The 21,042-nt window shown below is 41.9% G+C and overlaps 1 protein-coding gene across 1 annotated transcript; it reads left to right on the top strand.

Annotated features, from left to right (window-relative positions):
* The first annotated feature begins 2,282 nt into the window (after positions 1-2,282).
* Positions 2,283-8,915, top strand: LOC139242577 (probable G-protein coupled receptor 139). The gene is made up of 2 exons (XM_070870425.1): positions 2,283-2,379; positions 8,020-8,915. The coding sequence occupies exons 1-2, from the start codon at positions 2,283-2,285 to the stop codon at positions 8,913-8,915; spliced, it is 993 nt and encodes a 330-aa protein (XP_070726526.1).
* The last annotated feature ends 12,127 nt before the right edge of the window (positions 8,916-21,042 follow it).

Here is a 21,042-nt window from a genome sequence, read left to right on the forward strand (position 1 = left end):
CAAAAGGGGGGGAATTGTAAGAGAAATTAAGGGTACCAGTGGGACAAGGGTTAAAGTGCTGGTTCCTGCATAAGGAGGTAAAGGCATTTCTTCTCACGCCTTGTATCTCTTCTCACGCCTTGGACATTCCAGCTCCAAGACTCCAGAAGGTACAGTTATGGGTTGGGATACCAGATAGTATTCCAACATGGAATGTCAATAGAAGAGAACCTAAACAGACCGCTGATAAGGCGGTGAGAAGAGACCAGAGAGAGACTTCATGGCACCAAAGGAAATGTATAACAAATCCCAACCTAATGATACCATTCTGGGAACGGTCTAAGATGGTCACGAGATCATGGCCTGTCAGTCAGAGCTCATGACCTGTCAATCCGGAGTAGCACTGATTAGGCAGTCCAATTAGAGATCTAGGGAGGTCTTGTCCAGGAACAGAGGGATTTTTGAAATGTATAAAAGTTGTATGATTGTGCTGTTCGGGGATAATCCCCACTCACAGGTGGCTGTGATGCGGGTTGTTCCCGGACATTCATAATAAAGATCGTTATACTTTGCCAACTGTCTCTGTCTGCTAACTTCGAGAATTGCTACGCGGGCTGGGGCGAGCGTCGATCCTCTATATCAGGGGGCCCGCTCGTGGGAAAAGAAGCCTTCCCTCTCTCCCCCAACAACAGGTGACATAGTGCAGGTCAGTTAGTTGGAGGGGATAGTGGGCTGGGGAGTACTAAGCTAAACAAGTGAATCCATGCAGGTCAGTAAGATGGTGATAGTGGTATGGATAGTACTGGCCCAGTAAGTGCATCTGTGCAAGTCACTGAGAGGGAGCGGGTAGTGGATCGATTAATACCTGGCTCAATAGATGAATCGATGCTGGTCAGTGAGTTGGAGCGGTGGTGGAACGGGTTTTTCTAGGCTCAATGGCTGATATAGTTCTGGTCATTGAGATGGAGGGGTAGTGGAAAGGGTAGTACTGGGTTCAATACGAAAATCAGTGCTAGTCAGTGAGATAGAGGGGGTAGTGCGAGTGTAGTACGAGGGTGTATCGGTGAATCAATGTTGGTTAGTGAGATGGACGGGTAGTGGAACAGTTGGTAATACTTGTCTCAGTAGGTGAATAGCTGCAGATGATTGAGATGACAGAATAAAGGAAATAGCTTTAGGCACTTCACTGCTTGTCAGAATGCTGAAGGTGTGCACTGCTCCGTAGATCCCACTGCATAGTGAAGGGGTCAAATTATGGTCATATATTTGGTGAACGAATTGATGCAGCACACGCTAAAGAGACAAATGCATGAGTTATATAGGAAAGGTGATTTTTAGTCTTTCAGGATAGGAAGTGGCATAAACACAGTGCAATCAATAAGTAGATGGAGTGAGTAGCAGAGTGCAGAGTTTGCAACTAAAATTATCACCAGTTCTGTAGTCGGTAAAGGTGTGGGTGACACATCTTTTCAGATAATTTTGTGCAATCTCTAGAAAGCCCTAAAATATCGTGGTTATATCGTGGAATACAAACACGATCTCCTGGTCTCATCTCCCTCTTCCTGTTAATTAATCAAAAACATGACATTTTAGATGAATGAGTAATACACGATCTCGAGGATTTCTGCATTTAAATCTGGCCAGTGGTTATTACAATATTGCCTACATTACAATAGAGTACATTTGCTGTCAGTCTTGCTTGCTTCCTGCAATCTTTTTTATTTCTTACTTTCTTTCTGCACAACCGACATGTTATGACTGGTGTTATCTACTGTGCATGCTGGAAATGTGACATCAGTTTAGAGCTTGCTGGGAACAGGTCGGGCAGCATTCATGGAGACTGCACCATGGGGCCTGGAGGGTGTGGTGCACCACAGATATAGTTTTTTGCGAATGTTCTTTGTTAGTTTTGCACCTCTAAAAGGGACCAAATGTGTTATCTTTTTGTCCGATGACACTTGGGCATCCCAGTGTTTCCATAAGAAAAAGTGCCTGTTGCAATTCTTGTTCGGAATGTGAGACGTCTCTGCGTGTATGAAGGTGCAGCATTTATCCTGGTCCTTGTGGCTTTTTCTGCTTGGCAATTCCACTATACTCGTTGAAAGTCTTGTTGTGAAAGTTGTTGACATCATCTGTTTGTTCAGTGAATGCAATTAGATCCAGTCAGCAGGGGGCCCGACATTCTGAGCAGATGGATACTCTCTCCGATAAATAGGATGATTCTAGTCATTATGTCATTCGGAGAATTGCTCCCAGCATCAACACCAACCATCCAATCATTGATTCGAACCGAAAGGGATAAAATGTCTCTTGGTTTTCTGATCAAGCTGAAGATTCTATGGGCAATTAATGATATACAAAAGATTTACTATCCGACCCTTGCTGCAATCGATGTCCCAGGTAATTATTAATTGGGGTTTGTACTTCAGGAACTGGAGTTTAACAGTTCGTGACATCTTAGTTCGGCTGCCCATGTTCTTTCTTGCTTGCTTGCTTTCTTTTTCTTTCTTTCTTTCCTTCTTTCTCTCTTTGTTTCATTCATTCTTTCATTCTGTTTTTCTTTATTTCCTTCTTTCTAACTTTCCTTCTTTCATTTGTGTTTTCTTTCTTTTGTTCATTCTCTCTCTGTCCCTTTGTTTCTTTCTGTTTCATTATTTATCTTCTTTCCTTGTTCCTTTCACTTGTTCTTTTTTCCTTCTTTCTCGGCTCTTTCGTTATTTACTTATTATTTATTTCCAACTTTATTTTGTCTGTTTCATAACACCACATGTTTTACAGTTTGTTCTGAAAGATGCTATAGAAGCAAGAATACTTTCTTCTTTTATTTCTGTCTTGCTTCCTTTGGCTCTTTCCGTCTTTCTCACTTTCCTTCTTGGTTCATTCATTGTTTCCTTCCTTTCTTTCCTGCTTTCTAGCTTTCGAATTTTATTTATTTACTCCTCACTTTTCTTTCTTGTTTTCCAGGTTCCTTTCTTTTGTGATTTAAAATGTCTCATGTTCCACTGAATGTTGCGACAGATGCTGTAGAAATGAGAGCACTTCCTTTTCAAATTCTTCTTCCTTTCTTCCTTCCTTTCTTTCTCACAAACTTTCCTTTTTGACTGATTTGCACCTTCTTTGTGTGTGTTTCACAATGTCCCATGTTCCACTGACTGTTGTGACACACTGCAGCAATGGGAGTTTATCACTTCTTACTTTCCTTTCTTTCCTACTCTCTTCCTTTCTTTTTCCTTGCTTTCCTTTTTACTTTCTATCTTACTTTCTGTCTTTTTTTCTCTCTTTTCTTTTTACTTTCTCTCTTTATTTCCTTTCTTCTTTCTCTCAAACTTTCTTTCTCCCTTTCTTTATCATTACTTATTTCTTTCCTTTTGTCTTTCACTATTTCTTCTCTTTTTTCTACCTCTTCATTTACTTGTCTTTCTTTCTTTCCTTTTTTTCTGTCTTACTTTCTCTTCCTTTCTTACTTCCCTTCTTCCATCTTCTTAATGCATTCCTTTGTTTCGTTCATTCTTTCTCTCTTTCTTTTTTTATTATTTACCAACTTTCTTTCTATTGTGTGTTTCATAATGTCCCATGTTTCCTTGATTGTTGTCAGAGACACAATGTAAATCAGAGCACTTTCGTTTTTCTTTCTTTTCTCTATTTCTTCCTTCCTTTCTCCCTTTGTTTCTTTCTTCATTTCATTCTTTCTTTATTTATTTCCTTTGTTGTTTCACTCTCTTTCTTTCTTTCTTTCTAACTGAATCACTTTCTTCCATTCTCCCATTCTTTCTTCATTTCTTCCTTTCTTGCTTTTTTTCCTTCTTTATTTCGATCTTTCTTTCTGTCCAAACTTTATCACGTTCTATCTTTGTTAATAACTTATTTTTCTTAATTTCTTCAATCTTTATTTCTTTCTCCAGTTCTCTTTCTTTATTCATTACTGACCTTTCTAGCATTCTTTTGTTCTTTCACATTTTCTTTCTTACTTTATTTCTCTCTGTATTTCGTTCTTTGTAACCTTCTGTTCTTTTGTTCGTTTTTCCCTCTTATTTTTTGTTCTCCCTTACAATCTGTCCTTCTTTCTTACTTATTCTCCTTCTTTTATTCCTTCCTACCATCTCCTTCTTCCTTTCTTATTTGCTCTTTTTCTTTCTATCTCTCCCTCTTTTTATTTCTTTGTATTGAGTTATAACTTCTTTATATTGTGTATTTCACAATGTCCCGTGTTTTACAGGGCCTTGGTGAGGCCCCACCTGGAATATTGTGTTCAGTTTTGGTCTCCTAATCTGAGGAAGGACGTTCTTGCTATTGAGGGAGTGCAGCGAAGGTTCACCAGACTGATTCCAGGGATGGCTGGACTGACATATGAGGAGAGATTGGGTCAACTGGGACTTTATACACTGGAGTTTAGAAGGATGAGAGGGGATCCCATAGAAACGTATAAGATTCTGATGGGACGGGACAGGTTGGATGCGGGAAGAATGTTCCTGATGTTGGGGAAGTCCAGAACCAGGGAACACAGTCTCAGGATACGGGGTAGGCCAATTAGGACTGAGATGAGGAGAAACTTCTTCACTCAGAGAGTTGTTAACCTGTGGAATTCCCTGCCACAGAGTTGTTGATGCCAGTTCATTGGATATGTTCAAGAGGGAGTTAGATATGGGCTAAAGGGATCAAGGGGTATGGAGAGAAAGCAGGAAAGGGGTACTGAGACGAATGATCAGCCATGATCTTATTGAATGGTGGTGAGGCTCGAAGGGCCGAATGGCCTATGCCTGCACCTATTTTCTATGTTTCTATGTGTTCCACTGACTGTTGTGAAAACTCATTAGAAATGCTTTCTTTCTCTCTTTCTCTCTTTCTTTCTCACTATTAAGTGGCCTACCACTTAACGTGTATACCCTTTCCTCATTAGCCCTCCCAAAGTGCATTACCTCACACTTCTCCGAATTAAATTCCATTTGCCACTACTCTGCCCACCTGACCAGTAGATTGATATACAGCACAAAAATCAAGGGATCCAGTACTGATCCCTGCAGAACCTCACTGGAAACATCCTTCTGGTCACAACATGCAACATCAACCATTACATTTTGCTTCCTACCTCTAAGCCAAGTTTGGATCTAACTTGCCACTTTGTCTTGCCGCTTTAACCTTTGTGACCAGTCTACCATGTGGGACCTTATCAAAAGCTTTGCTAAAGTCCATATACACTGCATCGTACTCACTACCCTCATCGACCCTCCTGGTTACCGCCTCAAAAAATTCAATCAAGTTAGTCAAACACGATCTTCCCTTAACAAATCCATGTTGACTGTTCCTGATTAATCCTTTCTTTTATCTCTGTCCTTTTTTCTTTATTCTCTGTTTATTATGTTTTCTCATTCTTTATTTCTCTCTTTTGTTCCTTCATTCGTTCATTCTTTTTTCTTCCTTTCCCTTATTTGATTTGTTCTTTCTCTCTCTTTCTTCCTTCCTTATTTAATCCCTTTCTTTCTATCTCTCTGCCTTTCTTCCTTTTAATGATTTCCAACTTCTTCATTTTGTGTGTTTCACAATGTCCCGTCTTCAACTGATTGTTGGGAAAGATTCTGTAGAAATGAGAGCACTTTCTTTTTGGCTTGCGTTCTTTCTTCAATCCTTCTTTCCATTTTTCCTTCCTTACTTTCTTTATTCGTTCATTATTTTTCTGTCTTTTTTTTTATGCTCTGTTTATTACTTTCTCTCCTTCTTTATATCTTTCTTTCATTCTTTCATTATTTTTTCTTCACTCCCTCCTTTTCCTTCCTTATTTTCTCCTCTGCTTCTTTCTTACTTTTTTCGCTCTTTCTTTCTCTATCTCTTACTTTCTTCACTACTTTAGTTCTTTTTTCTAGCATTCTTTCTTTATATCTTGATCATTTACTTTCTTTCCTTCTTTTACATTCATTTTTCTATCTTACTCTCTCTCCCCTCTCTGTCCAGATTCTTTTTTTTATTGATTTGCAACTTTCTCTCGACTGTGAGTTTCACAAGGGCCCGTGTTCCACTGATATGAGCCCAATCATTGGTGGCAGGTCAATAATTGGCGTGTCTTTATTGCTCATTATTAGTTGCATTTCAGTTCCATTGAGGTCGCAATATTCTTTCAGATTCCAACCAAAAAACAGGTTATTAGTTTATTGTTTTACTTGATGTAAATACAGATTCCGAATGTCAGATGAGAAAATGTGTACCATGTCACGCCTTCTTGAAATCCTTCACCGTACAATTAATTGTTTAGTTGTATAAATCAGTCCTGACAGGTGAGTGAAAAACGTCATTGAAGGTTCACTCTGCGTCAGATGTTCCGTTTGCTCTCATTTCCTGTTCCACGCAAGTGTCCCTGTTTCTTAGTGGTTTTATTAGCATTCTAATTCTATCTAACAGTTTATTATTATTCAGCTCATTTAGTCAGTTTATTTCTAAACAATTAATTTACATGTAACTCTGATTATCCAATTACCTTGCATGGAGAGTAACTTACCTCTAACTTAACTCGTCCAGTAATTGACCATTGCGAATCTAGGAGCAGAGGAACTGTGGCTCACAGCTCAAACTCAAAACACGCAAGATTTCAGCATTTATTATTTCGGAAAAGGAGCAGAGAAATAGAAAAATGACTTTATCAACATTGGAAGGAACGATTTGTTTTGTACCTCATATAAAAGCTCTCAATATCTTGAACAGGTGCCCATAATCAGCGTATCAGCACAGAGTGTCGGTGCAGTTAGCTCTCTATTCCATTCAGAGAGACCGACAGATTCTCCCATTCCACTTCCACTCAGGCCTATTTTAGCACCTCCCACCTCGGGACATTAATTTCAGTTGTATACCCACAAAAGCCGACTCACACATGCTGCAATTAAATCCTGGAAACATCCCAGCTTTAACTTCTATCACTGGCAAAGATGAAAATATATAAACGGAGAATGGTATTTTGACCCTTATGTTGAAAGCTCTGGAATACAAAGTGGGTAAAATTATGTGGTCGCTCTAATGAGCTCTGAATGTATACCATCTGGAGAACTGCATTCAATTCTGGGCATCACACCTCCGGAGGAATAGAAACATAGAAACATAGAAAATAGGTGCAGGAGTAGACCATTCGGCCCTTCTAGCCTGCACCGCCATTCAATGAGTTCATGGCTGAACATGCAACTTCAGTACCCAATTCCTGCCTTCTCACCATACCCCTTGATAGAAACATAGAAAATAGGAAATATATTGGTTAGGAGCGCACATTCATCAGATTGACTCCACGGTTAAAATGATTAATTATGAGGGCAAGCTGCATAGACAAAAATTGTACTCCCCTGAAAAGAGAATTAACGGTTAATCCAATTGAGGTCTTTAAGATGAAGAAAGGATCTGCCAAAGTAGAGAGCTACAGAGAGAGAGAGAGCGAGAGAGTCCAATACAATGGACCATAACATTAAGTTTAAAGCTGGGCCGTTCAGTGGTCATGTCATGAAGCAATTCGTCAGCACAGCTAAGTGGAAATCTGGAATTCTCTCCTACAATTAGTTGAGTAGGTACATTGCAATTTTCAAAACTGCAATTCCTAGTTTTTTTCATAGGTAAGTGTATTAAGGGTTACGGAATTATTACTGCAGTTAAGCTGCAAATCAGCCATGATCTAATTGAATAGGCTCAAGGGTCTGATGTTCTATTGTTGTTCCTATGTTTCTACATATGTCTCACTCACACTTCCTGATTGTTAAAAACAGAAAGGGAATGTAATATCAATGCAAACGGAACCAATGTTTCATTTTATTCCTTGCGCCACCTTTCTGCTGATCTGTTACTGCCTGCATTGATTGCAAACCCTATCTACATGACGCTCTGCCACAGCCAAAATAATGAGAATCCATCACTGCATCGAAAGCGTTACAGCAAATATCTTGGTGCATCTCAGTTTATCCTGAAGATTGTTAATGGCCCTGTGATATAACCGTTATTTGATTGAAAACGCAACAAACCAATTTCTGTGCCTCGCATCTGGTGAATAACGTCCTTATTTTTCTCTTGATAACGTAGTTAACGCAGTGACGATTGTGATCCTGTCTCGGGGAAAGTGCGGGCTCTCCACATGTGTCACTCGTTACCTGGTGGCCATGGCAGCGGCGGATCTAATGGTCATTATCTTCGATCTGATACTGAGGCAGATTCCCATTGTTTACCGGGATGAATTTATTTTTGTGTGGAACATTAGAGTATGTAATATCCACGCCGTCCTGCTTTATGCCGCCACAGACTGTTCTGTCTGGTTCACTGTCACTTTCACCTTTGATCGATTCGTGGCCATTTGTTGTCAGAAGCTGAAAACAAAATATTGCACCGAGAAAACCGCGGCTGTGGTTCTAGGAACAGTGACTGTGCTGAGCTGTTTGAAGAACATTTTCTGGTATTTTTTGTATTCAAGGACATATTGGCTTTCTAACAGTCCTTGGTTTTGCACAGTGACATACGATGCATTTCGTTCGCTGGCCTGGGCCAGCGTTGAATTCATGCATTACGTTATAACGCCATTTATTCCATTTCTTTTGATTCTGCTGTTCAATGCTTTGACAGTCAGACACATTTTAGTGGCCAACAGAGCCCGCAGGAAGCTCCGGAATCGAAGCAGTGGAGAGAGTCCCAGCGACCCAGAGATGGCAAACCGAAGGAAATCCATGATTGTGCTGTTTGTTATATCGGGGAATTTCATGCTATTATGGGTGGTGTTCACCGTCTGTTCTATATTGAAACGATTTGATTACTTGGGATATCCTGTTTCTCTGCCCACATTTGTACCTGAAATTGGCTTCATGCTCCAGCTCCTGAGTTGCTGCACGAACACTTTTATTTATGCAGTGACCCAGAGGAAATTCAGAGAGGAGTTGAGTAATGGGGTGATATATCCCCTCGTAATGATCGTCAAATTAATTCGATGAGAATACCGCACTCTTTCTAACATTCTGTATTTTCGTGTCATAATCTGTAGCATTATCTGTTGGGTTCATACATTTTTCCTGAAACATTTCATAATCTGTTCCAATCTAAAAAATGAGTTAATATCGTAGTTCGGGACATTGCCGTCATTAGTTTCCCAGGACAAGACTCCGATGTCGTTTATCTACAGCTCAGTTTTAAGCGGATACTTACCCAGAGCGAATAGCTGCTTTAGAGAGTGATGCTGAGCTCACAGTCCAGTGGTATTTCGGTAATGAACCCCGGCTGTGATTATTTCCCGACAATGGACCATCAGTTCGCAAAGTTCTGTCATTCAGGACTGTTTAGTACCTCAGTGGCGAAAAGTTTATTTTACCTCTGCCAGTCTTTGCTGGAAGGCTTTTGGAAAATCAGAACAGACTCCAGCAAAATGTCACGCAGCTGGACGACGATGAATACATTAATATTTATTGCATCACTGAGACAGATATTGAAGAGGACTCAATGGTTGTACATTAATATCAGTCTCACACTGTTCATTAGTCGAAGTGTATTCTTCAAACTTGATACACGTCAATCTAGTCTTACCTCAGCCTCCTCTGTTCCAAAGAAAACAATCCGAGCCTATCCGATCTTTCCATATCACTAAAATTCTCCAGTTCGGGCAACAGCTTAGTAAATCTCCTCTGTACCCTCTGTAGTGCAATCACATCTTTCCTGTAATGTGGTGACCAGAACTGTATGCAGTACTCCAGCTGTGGCATTACGAGTGATGTACACAATTCAATCAATACCTAACTGCTCTTACGTTGCCTGCCGCGGCTAATAAAGGAAAGTATCCCATATGCCTTCTGAAGCAACTTAACTCACTGTTCTGCTACCTTTAAAGATCTGTGGACATGTACTCCCAGACTCTCTGTTCCTCTACATTTCTTTGCATCCTCCTGTTAATTGTGTACCCCATTGGCGTTTTAGCCCTTCCAAAATAGATTGCCTCACACACATCCATACTGAATTCCATTTGACACTTTTCTACCCAACTGACCAATCCATTGAAGTTGAGCATGCCAGGGATAATGTTTTTCGGAAAATGATATGTAACTGAGGAGTTTGGATGGGAACTTATGTCAGAAGGCAATACACTCGGTGCAGCGCTAAGTGTCGCTGGGAATGGTCAAATTAGACAAATGGAAGCACGTGTTCGGCTATGCAGCCCATTTCTGAGCACAGCAACGTGAAGAAATAGAAGCGAAACATTTAGAAGCAGAGAAAATAATAGAGGGAAAAATAAAACCAGCAGCTAAAAGCCAATTGTGAAAAATAACCCCAGCAGCTAGAAATCAGGAACTTGAGAACTCTGCAAAGCAACGGAAAAACAGGGAATTAGAGAACCAAAACAAGCTGTTGACACGACAGTTCAAAAGGCGAAAGTACAGAAACATAAAGTTGTAACTGACAACAAAACTGCCAGCTTTAGGCCCGAGAACAATGAAACTCAACAATTACTGCGTGAAAGTAAAATTAAAGAACGCTGCAATTTCAGTTTGTGTGAATGTGTGAGGTAAAGTGCGGAAGTTTTCCTGATTCTGAATGCTTAAGTTACAGCATTTAGTTTTGTCATAAATGCTGTCTTTAATAAAAGTGTCCGTTCTGTTTGTTTTAGCGCTGCTCACAGTTCTGTGCACAGAGCTAAAAACTGCTCATCCGTTTGTATTCGATGTTTTTTTGATTTTTAACTGAGTTAAACTGTGTGAACAGACTCATGACCTTGGAATATTATGAAAAAATTGGTACTTTGAGTTCATAACCCGTCAGAGGGATCAATATTTCTTAGTTGCATGAATGTGGTTCATTTATACTTAAGATTGTGCACCTAGAAGTGGGGTAAACTTCGTGATTTACATTTTAAGTTAAAGGCATTGGTATGGATTTTTTTGACTGGGGCTGTTGTGGAGCTGTAAAGGCAAAGGCAGTTTGTTTAAGTGGTGCCTGGCACTTAATTTGAAATTTCAAAAGTACTTTGATTTGATTTGTTTAAATGTGAAAACTATTTTTCTCCTTTTCTCCAGTTATATTCACTATTTTTGCAGCCATTTTAAAATGAATAAAATCCGAGAATTATGTCATAATTTACTGATTTTTTTTGTAAGCATGTGCTATTTTTCTTTTCTTTTCTCTGTTATGTTTCGTTAATACATAAAAATGTAAGAAATAGGAGAAGGAGTCGGCCATTTTGCCCTTGAGCTAGCTCCAAATTTAATAAGATCATGGCTGATCTGATCATGGACTCAGCCCGCTCCCAATAAGCCTTTATTCCCTTATCGCTCAAAAATCTCTCTATCTCCGCCTGAAATATATTCTGTGACCCAGCCCCCACAGCTCTCTGGGGCAGAGAATTCCACAGATTTACAACCCTCTGGGAGAAGAAATTCCTCCTCATCTCAGTTTTAAATGGGCGGCCCCTTATTCTGAGACTATGCCCCCTAGTTTAGTTTCCCTTATGAGTGGAAATATCCTCTCTGCATCCACCTTGTTGAGCCCGCTCTTTATCTTATATGTTTCGATAAGATCACATCTCATTCTTCTGAGTATAGGCCCAACCTACTCAACCTGTCTTCACATGTCAATCCCCTCATCTCCGGAATCAACCTAGTGAATCTTCTCTGAACAGTCTCCAATGCACGATTATCCTTCCTTAAATACGGAGACCAAATAGGCGTGGCCTCAACAATACCCTGCTTTTATACTCTATCCCCCTTGCAATTAAGGCCAACATTCCATTTGCCTTCCTGATCACTTGCTGTACCTGTCTACTAACTTGTTGTGTTTCATGCACAAGGATGCCCTGTACTGCAGCACTTTGCAATTTTTCTGCATTTAAATTATAATTTGCTTCACTATTTTTCTCCCGCAGTGGAAAACCTCACATTTTCCCACATTATACTCCATCTGCCAAATTTCTGCCAACTCAATTAGCCTGTAGGTACCAATTTGCAGATTTTTTGTGTCTTTCTCACAATTTGCTTTCCCATCCATCTTTTATTCATCAGCAAACTTGGCTGCATTACACTCGGTCCCTTCATCCAAGTCATTAATATAGATTGTAAATAGTTGAGGCCCCAGCATCGAACCCTGCAGCACCCCACTAGTTGCTGTTACCAATCTGATCTGAATTAAATTGGAATTATGGAGGTTAACTAACCAATTAAATTTCGAAAACCAGACTTTCATTGCGGCCACAGTGAAATTCTGGTTATTAGTACATATTATGTGAAGGTTTCTAGTTCGGGATGTGAGACTGTCGCACGGGCAGTTTTGAATTTCTTAAATGTTTAATGGTATGAATTGAATTTCAGGAATTTTGAGGTGATTCTGCTTGTTAAACATTTTGATTGTACTGGAAAGTCTTGGGGATGGCATCCTCTGTACTAATGCCAAACTGTTTAAATGCAATTGGAGGTTAATCTAACATTCAGTCTTCCCTGATGGGAATGTTCTATTTAAAGTTAATAATGATGTTACGAATGATCACTGCTGTTTTAAATGTAAATTGGGACTTGATTCTTTTTCAGCCAGGAAAGTTGTTAACTTTCTACGAAGTGACACGATTCTATGATTTTGATGATTATAAGCCTGCAAAGGGTTAAACCTTTCTGCTGACACATCTTTGTTTTAGTCCGCCACACAACAAGCTTTGTATTGCTGAATGTAAATTTTAGGTTTCTTGATTTAAAGTGGATATTTTCCCAAGGTGCCAGAAGGAAAATTACGAATTGACATTTTAACCACTTGGGATCGTAAACAGGTCCACAATGGATTCTCTGTTTTCTTCTCTTTTAAATAGGTGACCATGGTTTTTTGGATGTTGTGAATATTGATAGCATAGCGAGAGATCCACCAGCTTTAATAATTTAATAATTTAGTTACATATATTGACAGAGACCAAATGTCTCAGCATGGTGATGTGTGAACTAAAGGCTTTTCCTTTCAAAAGCTCCTACATAATTCATTCAGGATAATGTGTTATATTCCAAGACAGAGTGCTCGGGAACTGAAGCTATGGAAGTTAGCTCCAAAGTAATTGCAATCGATTCTGTTTCTAAAGTTAAACCACCAAGTAAAACCAACAAGCCTGGGTATCACTTCTTTCTGAAATTGGACATTTTGATATACATTGATATGAGTTTGTGTTTCAAACACTAGAGAAGGGAAAATCAACCTGAAGTTTAAATGGATATTCACATTTCCATTAAAATAAATGAATGTAAAGCAGTCTATGTGGGCCTGCTCATTGCTGAGCATCAAATACGAATTCAATTTGAACATTGTCAAAACCAGCAAGTCCAGTAATACTGCTATTTGAATTTGGAATCATTTTGAACTGATAAAATGGAGTCTGCCAATATATATTGGGTTATTTAGTGAAATAAAATGTCATCTTAAATAAAGAATAAACAAACAAGATGTGTTAATCATTTGGACCAAGTGGCAAGGTTTGATTACTTATGTTCTAAATATATCATGAGAATATGGTATTGTCAGTAATGCACCTCCAGGGTACACTCATGTTGGACTGTTCAGCCACTGAAAGACTCATTTTAAGAGTGGAAGCAAGTCTTCCTCGATTCTGAGGGATTGCCTATGATGATGACCTCCAGGGTTCATGAATGAGAAGAACAGTAATACCAACAGGGTGATTTATTTAAATCTAAATCTAGGGGCCCGATTTTCATCAAGGCAACCGCCAAGCCAAGTGCTACCCAAAGTACCGTTGATGCCCGCCGAGGTACTGGGCGATATATTCATGGCCGAGGTACTGGACGAGATATTCATGGCCGAGGTACTGGGCGATATATTCATGGCCGAGGTACTGGGCGATATATTCATGGCCAAGGTACTGGGCGATATATTCATGGCCAAGGTACTGGGTGAGATATTCATGGCCGAGGTACTGGGCGATATATTCATGGCCGAGGTACTGGGCGATATATTCATGGCCAAGGTACTGGGCGATATATTCATGGCCAAGGTACTGGGCGATATATTCATGGCCAAGGTACTGGGCGATATATTCATGGCCGAGGTACTGGGCGATATATTCATGGCCAAGGTACTGGGCGATATATTCATGGCCGAGGTACTGGGCGATATATTCATGGCCGAGGTACTGGGCGATATATTCATGGCCAAGGTACTGGGCGATATATTCATGGCCGAGGTACTGGGCGATATATTCATGGCCAAGGTACTGGGCGGGATATTCATGGCCAAGGTACTGGGTGAGATATTCATGGCCGAGGTACTGGACGAGATATTCATGGCCGAGGTACTGGACGAGATATTCATGGCCGAGGTACTGGGCGATATATTCATGGCCAAGGTACTGGGCGATATATTCATGGCCGAGGTACTGGACGGGATATTCATGGCCGAGGTACTGGGCGGGATATTCATGGCCAAGGTACTGGGTGAGATATTCATGGCCGAGGTACTGGACGAGATATTCATGGCCGAGGTACTGGACGAGATATTCATGGCCGAGGTACTGGGCGATATATTCATGGCCAAGGTACTGGGCGATATATTCATGGCCGAGGTACTGGACGGGATATTCATGGCCGAGGTACTGGGCGATATATTCATGGCCGAGGTACTGGACGAGATATTCATGGCCGAGGTACTGGGCGGGATATTCATGGCCGAGGTACTGGGCGATATATTCATGGCCGAGGTACTGGGCGAGATATTCATGGCCGAGGTACTGGGCGATATATTCATGGCCGAGGTACTGGACGGGATATTCATGGCCGAGTTACTGGATGGGATATTCATGGCCGAGTTACTGGGTGAGATATTCATGGCCGAGGTACTGGACGAGATATTCATGGCCGAGGTACTGGGCGATATATTCATGGCCGAGGTACTGGACGATATATTCATGGCCAAGGTACTGGGCGATATATTCATGGCCGAGTTACTGGATGGGATATTCATGGCTGAGGTACTGGGTGAGATATTCATGGCCGAGGTACTGGACGATATATTCATGGCCGAGGTACTGGACGGGATATTCATGGCCGAGGTACTGGGCGATATATTCATGGCCGAGTTACTGGACGGGATATTCATGGCCAAGGTACTGGGCGATATATTCATGGCCGAGTTACTGGACGGGATATTCATGGCCGAGGTACTGGACGATATATTCATGGCCAAGGTACTGGACGATATATTCATGGCCGAGGTACTGGGCGGGATATTCATGGCCGAGGTACTGGACGATATATTCATGGCCAAGGTACTGGGCGATATATTCATGGCCAAGGTACTGGACGATATATTCATGGCCAAGGTACTGGGCGATATATTCATGGCCAAGGTACTGGGCGATATATTCATGGCCGAGGTACTGGGCGATATATTCATGGCCAAGGTACTGGGCGATATATTCATGGCCAAGGTACTGGACGAGATATTCATGGCCGAGGTACTGGGCGATATATTCATGGCCAAGGTACTGGGCGATATATTCATGGCCGAGGTACTGGGCGGGATATTCATGGCCGAGGTACTGGGCGGGATATTCATGGCCGAGATACTGGGCGATATATTCATGGCCGAGATACTGGGCGGGATATTCATGGCCGAGATACTGGGCGGGATATTCATGGCCGAGGTACTGGGCGATATATTCATGGCCGAGGTACTGGGCGGGATATTCATGGCCGAGATACTGGGCGATATATTCATGGCCGAGATACTGGGCGGGATATTCATGGCCGAGGTACTGGGCGATATATTCATGGCCGAGGTACTGGGCGGGATATTCATGGCCGAGGTACTGGGCGGGATATTCATGGCCGAGGTACTGGGCGGGATATTCATGGCCGAGATACTGGTCGGGATATTCATGGCCGAGGTACTGGGCGATATATTCATGGCCGAGGTACTGGGCGGGATATTCATGGCCGAGGTACTGGACGGGATATTCATGGCCGAGGTACTGGACGATATATTCATGGCCGAGGTACTGGACGGGATATTCATGGCCGAGGTACTGGGCGATATATTCATGGCCGAGGTACTGGGCGGGATATTCATGGCCAAGGTACTGGGCGGGATATTCATGGCCGAGGTACTGGGCAGGATATTCATGGCCGAGGTCCCTCGAAGGTCGGCGGGCAGCAACTGGACGACGTACAGCGCCAATCTGGGTGGCAGCAGGTGGGAGGGCATCCTCGGCGGCAGAGGCGCTTGCTGCCCAAGTGCCACCGAGGATGGAGTCGGGCCCACGAGAGGCTCAAAGACCTGAAAATAAATCACCAATAAAAAATTTAAAAAGAATCGGAAGACCTTCAGGGGATCCCATCCCGGTAAGTCGCTGTGGAAATTGTTTTTTTAAAAATGATCAGGTAATTTTTTTTCAGGTTCTTCATACTTACTATCGGGGACATGCCAACCTCCTCGCAGCGGCCCACCCCCGTTCTGGTGCTGACTCCCGCCGACTCTTTGCCCGCAGGAATCTGGGAGCTCGGCGGGTGAGAGGTCAGTTGTGCCACTCGTCCGACCGCTGACGGCAGCGGGCAGTTTCTGGCAGCTCTCCCCACCCGCCTGCTTCAGGCCCCCTCGAAACTGGCACTGGGCGGATCTGCAAGAGCAATGTCGGCCGCAGTGGTGGTGAGTTGATGAATTTCGGCCCCTACGATCCTAAATCTGAATAAAGGAAATTACAGAGGTATGAGAGGCAAGTTGGCTGATAGCTGGGAAAATCGATGAAAAGATATGACAATAGAAAAGCAATGGCAGTTATTTAAATAAATAATGCTTAATTCGCAACAAATATATATTCCCTTAAGGAATAAAATGGCCCACCATTGAGGAACTGGAAAAATTAAAAATAGTATTAGATTAAAGCTTGCCTAAAAGAGTAGTAAGCCTAAGGATTGGGAGGAATTTGCAATTCAGCAAAGGAGGACCAATATGGGATGAATCTCGCAAAATATATAAAACAGAAAGTAAATGCTTGTAAAAAGCAAAGATTCGCAAAATTAAATGTGGGACCTTTACAAGGTGAGACAGGAGAAATTACACTGGGGAATAAGGAAATGGCAGAGAAATTAAACAATTACTTTCTGTCTCTATTCACGGAAGTAGATGCAAGAAACATTCAGGAAATAGTGGTAAACCAAGGATCTAGTGAGAATGTGGAATTGAAATAAATTATTATTAGTAAGGAAATAATATTTTTGAGAAATTAATGGGACTGAAACCAGAAAAATGCCCTGGCCGACATCCTCGAGTTCTGAAAGAGGTGGTTATAGAGATAGTGGATGCATTGGCTTTCATCTTCCAAAATTCCATATATTCTGGAACTCTTCTTGTGGCCTGCAAGGAAGCAAATGTAACTCCACTGTTTAAGAAAGGAGGGAGCGAGAAAAAGAGAAACTGTAGACCTTTAAGCCTGTTATCAGTAGTAGAGCAATGTTAGAATCTATTAAGGACGTAGTAACAGGGCACTTAGAAAGTAATAAATATAATTGGGCATTGTCAACATGGATTTATGAAAGGGAAATCGTGTTTGACAAATCTGTTACCGTTTTTTGAGGTTGTAACTAGCAGGATAGATAAGGTGTGACCAGTCGATGTTGTGTATTTGGATTCTCAGAAGGCATTCCATAAGGTGCCACACAAGAGATTATTGAACAACATTAGGGTTAATAGGATTGGGGGTGACATACTAGCATGTATTGAGGATTGGTTAACAGACAGAAAGCAGTGAGTAGGAATAAACGGGGCATTTTGCGGGTGAAGAAATGCAAATATATCCACTTTGGTAGGAAAAATATTAAAGCAGAGTATTTTTAAATGGTGAGAGATTGGGAAATGTTGGTGTTCAGAGGGACCTGCATAATCACTGAAAATTAACATGCAGGTACAGAAAGCAATTAGGAAATCAAATGGTATGTTGGGCTTTAATCAAAAAAATTTGACTACAAGAGTAAATACGTCATATTGCAATTGCATAGGTGCTTGGTGACACTGCATCTGGGGTATTGCATACAGTTTTGGGCTCCTTACCTAAGGAAGGATAGATCTGCCACTGAGAGAGTACAACGAAGGTTCACCAGACTGACTTCTGGGATGGGGGATTGTCCTAGGAGGACAGATTTAGTAGACTAAACCTATATTCTCTAGAATTTTGTGGAATGACATGTGACCTCATCGAAACATAGACAATTGTTACAAGGCTTGACAGGGTAGGTGTAGGAAGAATGATCCCCCAGGCTGGGGAGTCCAGAACTAGGGGTCACAGTCTCAGAATAAGGGTCGGCCATTTATGAGTGAGATGAGGAGAAATTCCTTCATTCAGACGGTAGTGAATCTTTGGAATTCTTCACTCCAGAGGGTTGTGCAGGCTCAGTCATTGAGCGTATTCCAGACAGAGATCGATATATTTTTGGATATTCAGGGAATCAAAGAGATTTGGGGATGGTCCAGGAAAGTGGAGTTGAGGTTGTAGATCATCCATGATGTTGTAGAATAATGGAACAGGCTCGAAGGTTCGAATGGCCTACTCCTGCTCCTATTTCTTATGCTCTCATGTTCTTATGTGCCATTGGATAGGGAATTAAGGGAGAGTAACAGTGGTGGAACTCGATTAGCTGCAATTACAAAATAGATTATGAGCACATCGTATGGTCAGGATATAGATGCATAATATATTGAGGGGCTAGACTTTCCATCAGTTTTGCATCGCTACTGCCCACGTACAGGAAGCAAAGAGTAGGAGTAAACGGGTACTTTTCAGAATGGCAGGCAGTGACTAGTGGAGTGCCGCAAGGTTCTGTGCTGGGGCCCCAGCTGTTTACATTGTACATTAATGATTTAGACGAGGGGATTAAATGCAGTATCTCCAAATTTGCGAATGATACTAAGTTGGGTGGCAGTGTGAGCTGCGAGGAGGATGCTATTAGGCTGCAGAGTGACTTGGATAGGTTAGGTGAGTGGGCAAATGCATGGCAGATGAAGTATAATGTGGATAAATGTGAGGTTATCCACTTTGGTGGTAAAAACAGAGAGACAGACTATTATCTGAATGGTGACAGATTAGGAAAAGGGAAGGTGCAACGAGACCTGGGTGTCATGGTACATCAGTCATTGAAGGTTAGCATGCAGGTACAGCAGGCGATTAAGAAAGCAAATGGCATGTTGGCCTTCATAGCGAGGGGATTTGAATACAGGGGCAGGGAGGTGTTGCTACAGTTGTACAGGGCCTTGGTGAGGCCACACCTGGAGTATTGTGTACAGTTTTGGTCTCCTAACTTGAGGAAGGACATTCTTGCTATTGAGGGAGTGCAGCGAAGGTTCACCAGACTGATTCCCGGGATGGCGGGACTGACCTATCAAGAAAGATTGGATCAACTGGGCTTGTATTCACTGGAGTTCAGAAGAATGAGAGGGGACCTCATAGAAACGTTTAAAATTCTGACGGGTTTAGACAGGTTAGATGCAGAAAGAATGTTCCCAATGTTGGGGAAGTCCAGAACCAGGGGTCACAGTCTGAGGATAAGGGGTAAGCCATTTAGGACCGAGATAAGGAGAAACTTCTTCACCCAGAGAGTGGTGAACCTGTGGAATTCTCTACCACAGAAAGTAGTTGAGGCCAATTCACTAAATATATTCAAAAGGGAGTTAGATGAAGTCCTTACTACTCGGGGGATCAAGGGTTATGGTGAGAAAGCAGGAATGGGGTACTGAAGTTTCATGTTCAGCCATGAACTCATTGAATGGCGGTGCAGGCTAGAAGGGCTGAATGGCCTACTCCTGCACCTATTTTCTATGTTTCTATGTCTATGTTTCTATGTACCACCCATTTAACCGCTGAGATTGCCTAACGCCCACTTATCGCTCATTTGCCTTATAAATGAAAAGTAACCCTCATTTATCGCCCATTTATCACCAGCGTTCGTTTTGGCATAAAGTTAACGCCGAGAAGTAGTTAAACTGCCTGCCCATATTTTTTTCAAATTATGATGTCAAACAATAGTGCACCACCCAGAATCCGGTTTAGAAAGGAAACGAATGCCCAGAAACCGCCCAGAATATCATCGAGCGTTACTTTCGGCATCTCACCCACATATTGCCCAAAAGATTGCTCACCCAAAAAATCGCTGAAAAAAAGCTCCACTCACCTGACCTGAACCCAGCGGTATGGCAGCCATTTTTTAGTTTCTAGGACTTTTCATATAAAAGGCTCCTTCAACTTCTGGGAGTTTCGAATTAATTTGTGAGTGCTTTTAAGGCGGTTTTAAAATTTGAGCAACCATCTAATCATATTGTGATCAAGTTGAATTTTTTTATATGAGTTTTTGGAGGCCAATTTATTAAATCTGAACACATAGTAATATTAATAGTAATAATAATGGGGCCTGTAATTTCTCAGCCAATATTACTGACTTCTCACATGCTGCAAACTAGGGATGGGAGAAGGTTTATTGAAAAGCATTATGTGCCCAATCAAAGAGGTGGCAGACTGATGATGAGGAGGAGAACTTATACCCGACACACATACAGGGATAAGTGGACATACCTGAACTTGTCTGAGATCACTTGCCTTAGGAGGCTGCGCTTCCGAAAGAAGGTCAACAGTGAGATATGTCAGCTCATTAAAGAGATCTGCAGCCTAACAACACCATCAGGACCGCACTGCCCATTGATGTCAAGGTTACTGCTGCCCTTTCCTTCGATGCATCGGGCTCCTTTCAGGCCTCAGCTGGCGACAGTTGTGGTATCTCTCAGTACGCCACAAATTGCTGAATTTGACTGGTGACTGAAGCCCTTTACGTTCGCGGGATGGACTTTATAAGCTTCCCTATGACCAGGGAGGCACAGACTGAGAGGTCTTTGGGTTTCTCCAGAATAGCAAACTTCCCCGAAATGCAGGGAGAAATAGACTGTACGCACATCCCCATGCGAACAATTTTCGGGATGCAGAGGTGTTTCGGAAGCGAAAGGGATATACTCCCTGAATGTGAAGCACGTGGTCGACCACAAGCAAATAATAATGGCCATAAATGCAAAATTGCCAGGGAGCATCCATGATGCGCACATCTTGCATGAGAACACTGT

The sequence above is a fragment of the Pristiophorus japonicus genome, unplaced genomic scaffold (assembly GCF_044704955.1).
Source record: "Pristiophorus japonicus isolate sPriJap1 unplaced genomic scaffold, sPriJap1.hap1 HAP1_SCAFFOLD_138, whole genome shotgun sequence".
Taxonomy (NCBI): Eukaryota; Metazoa; Chordata; class Chondrichthyes; family Pristiophoridae; genus Pristiophorus; species Pristiophorus japonicus.